Source organism: Nematolebias whitei, chromosome 23, assembly GCF_014905685.2.
Source record: "Nematolebias whitei isolate Nwh7 chromosome 23, NemWhi1, whole genome shotgun sequence".
NCBI classification, from domain to species: Eukaryota; Metazoa; Chordata; class Actinopteri; order Cyprinodontiformes; family Rivulidae; genus Nematolebias; species Nematolebias whitei.
In genome coordinates, this window is record NC_056520.1 from 255,711 (window position 1) to 258,173 (window position 2,463).

Below are 2,463 nucleotides of genomic sequence, written 5' to 3' on the forward strand. Positions count from 1 at the left end.
CCTGTAGTACATCTCAGTTTTGTGTTGTGTTCTCAGGTTCCCGTTCTCCAAAGGTCCAAGTCCAGAAGTCTTTCTGTTGTCCAAACCTCCTGCTAACAGCAGAGACAGACTTCCTGTTTATGTGAGTCATCAGGGTGGTGTATCTCTTTTCTCTCTGGTGGATCACTGGTACCGATCAGTGTCTCTGCTCTCTTACTGGCTCTGTTTTTGTCCATTCAGATGGGAGAGGTGGGTCCAGTCTGGCTGTATTCGACCTCTCCTCTGGACTGCATCATTGCCGATCCAAAGAAAGAGTCCAAATTATACGGACTCAAGAGCTTCATAGAGTACCAGATCACACCGAACGTAAGGCTGTACTCAGTGGTACTTTCAGTGATACTTTCCGGTGTACAAATGATTTCTGAAAAACATTGTAGTACTTTCTGCAATACTCTGGGATACTCAAGGGATCTTGTTAGTACTGTATAGTACTTGATTTAATTCCCCGTAATACTGTAGATAATGTTTGTAGTTATTTTTATCACTAACTGACGATACATATCCTTTAGACCACCAACAGAACTGTCAATCATCGCTACAAGCACTTTGATTGGTTGTATGAGCGTCTGCTGGAGAAGTTCGGCTCGCTGCTGCCCATACCCTCTCTGCCTGACAAACAGGTGACAGGTGAGTTGTCGCCATAACAACCACACATGCTAATCAGCCCATGTATGATTGTTGGACACGTCGATCATACAGATGACATCTGTTTGACATGTCAAACTATGACACCTATATCAGGAGTTTCCAAATATTGGGAGAGTTAGCCCCCCTCAGCCCCCCCGGGGAGTGGGGGGGGGGCTACTTTCACACTACAGACAAATGCTGCTGAAGTTCAGTTTTATTTATTGTTTTCAAATATGACCCAAGTCTTTTTCATATGTGGCTCTGAATCAGATGTTTGTCAAAGTGACTGCGGTCTGAACCGTCTCTTTTTATCCAACTTACGTCACTGACGGATGGGGTGCGGATCGGTCCATGTTTTACTAATAATGAAACCGACCTCTTGCAGCTTAAATCCTGGAATTCTGCACGTCTTCAGCTACAGAACAAAAGGCCAGTTGCTTTGTTTTTGTTCTTTCAACTTCCCATGTCCTGGACGACTGAGAATCTACAGCAACGTAGGATACTAACGGTGTCGGACTGTGCCGATGCCAACGATACCTGAATTTGCTTTTACCTTTGGTTCATTGCTCCTGCTCCAGAAAAACAACGCTGCCCCGGAGGAGCCGTCAAGAGGCCAGATTACCTGTGAACACTGGACCAAACAAGCCTGTCAGATCATTTAATCAGTTCTGATTGCACAACAACTTCAGAATGTCACATGTCAACATGCGTAGTGTCCATGTTTACTTCCTCACACACGGCCTGCTGCGTGTGACGTCACATCTTCTGCGCGTGCACTTTGCCTCAGAACTGTGCACGGGTCACACCGGAGTCTGCTGGCATTTTAATGATGATGAGAACGACCGCACCAAAAAAAATCAGATCTGAGCAAAAAATTGGAACAGAGCATTATGTAGATGAACAGATGCTCAGATATATTCATCAATTAACACGGATTCCTCATTTTTCTGGACTGAATAAAACGTGCATTGAATTTAATGAAATGCAAACGTGAGACGTCATTTATCAATCAGGAAAACCATACGGCCATGATTTTCCGTTGCTTCACCACAGACATTTATGAAAACTGTACAATTATGATCGATTATCCACACGGATGTGGATGAGCACTTTACACAGACATTTCTAAATTATCTGGAAGGATTTCTACTTTAGAGAAGAATTTAAAGATGAAAAGATGAAGTTTAAAGGGGGTGAAAGATGGTGTTTGAGGGAGAGTGTTGAACAGAACGGCACTCTCCGGGCTTTCTTCAGCTTCTTCCTTACAGTACACTTAGGTGGTGAAATCGACTCTTTTACCTGGAGATGTCTCAGGCGAGATTCCGTTTAACGCACCCTTTCAGCGTCTCCGTAGGATGGCTGTGAATCGTCCGGAGTAATGGCGAGATTCTGTCCGACACAAGCTCACCTCAGTGGAAAATGTTATAATCCCATGAAACTCGGAAGAGCTCTGTGGTCATGTCAGGGTCTTCCCGGCTCCCACAGCAACTGCCAGCACTAGGACATATCAGAACTGTCCGCACCGCCGAACTTCTCCAAACCCACAGAACTGGGTAAACCAGGAAGTACCGACATTTTAAAGAGCTCTTTTCCCGGTTCATTCGGGAGTCTTCCCATTGGTCAGTATCGACCAGACAGGGGTGTGTTTTGTGACGTAAGAGGTTACTAGGAGTCAGAAAAAACAGCAAGAATGTTATTGAACAGATTAAACTGTTCTCACAGACAGAGAGAGTTTTGTTTTGGCGAGTTTTAGAAACAGGTGCCAAAACCCCCCTGTTGACGTCTGAGAGGATGTAA

The 2,463-nt window shown here is 44.7% G+C and overlaps 1 protein-coding gene across 2 annotated transcripts in view; it reads left to right on the top strand.

Annotated features, from left to right (window-relative positions):
• The window catches only part of LOC119428808 (sorting nexin-9), a 21,551-nt gene that overhangs the window by 12,943 nt on the left and 6,145 nt on the right, over positions 1-2,463 (top strand). For both annotated transcript variants that reach the window (XM_037696495.1, XM_037696494.1), the window contains exons 6-8: positions 37-121; positions 220-345; positions 549-666. In XM_037696495.1, coding sequence (XP_037552423.1) covers positions 37-121; positions 220-345; positions 549-666 — 329 coding nt within the window. The remainder of the gene's footprint in view (positions 1-36; positions 122-219; positions 346-548; positions 667-2,463) is intronic.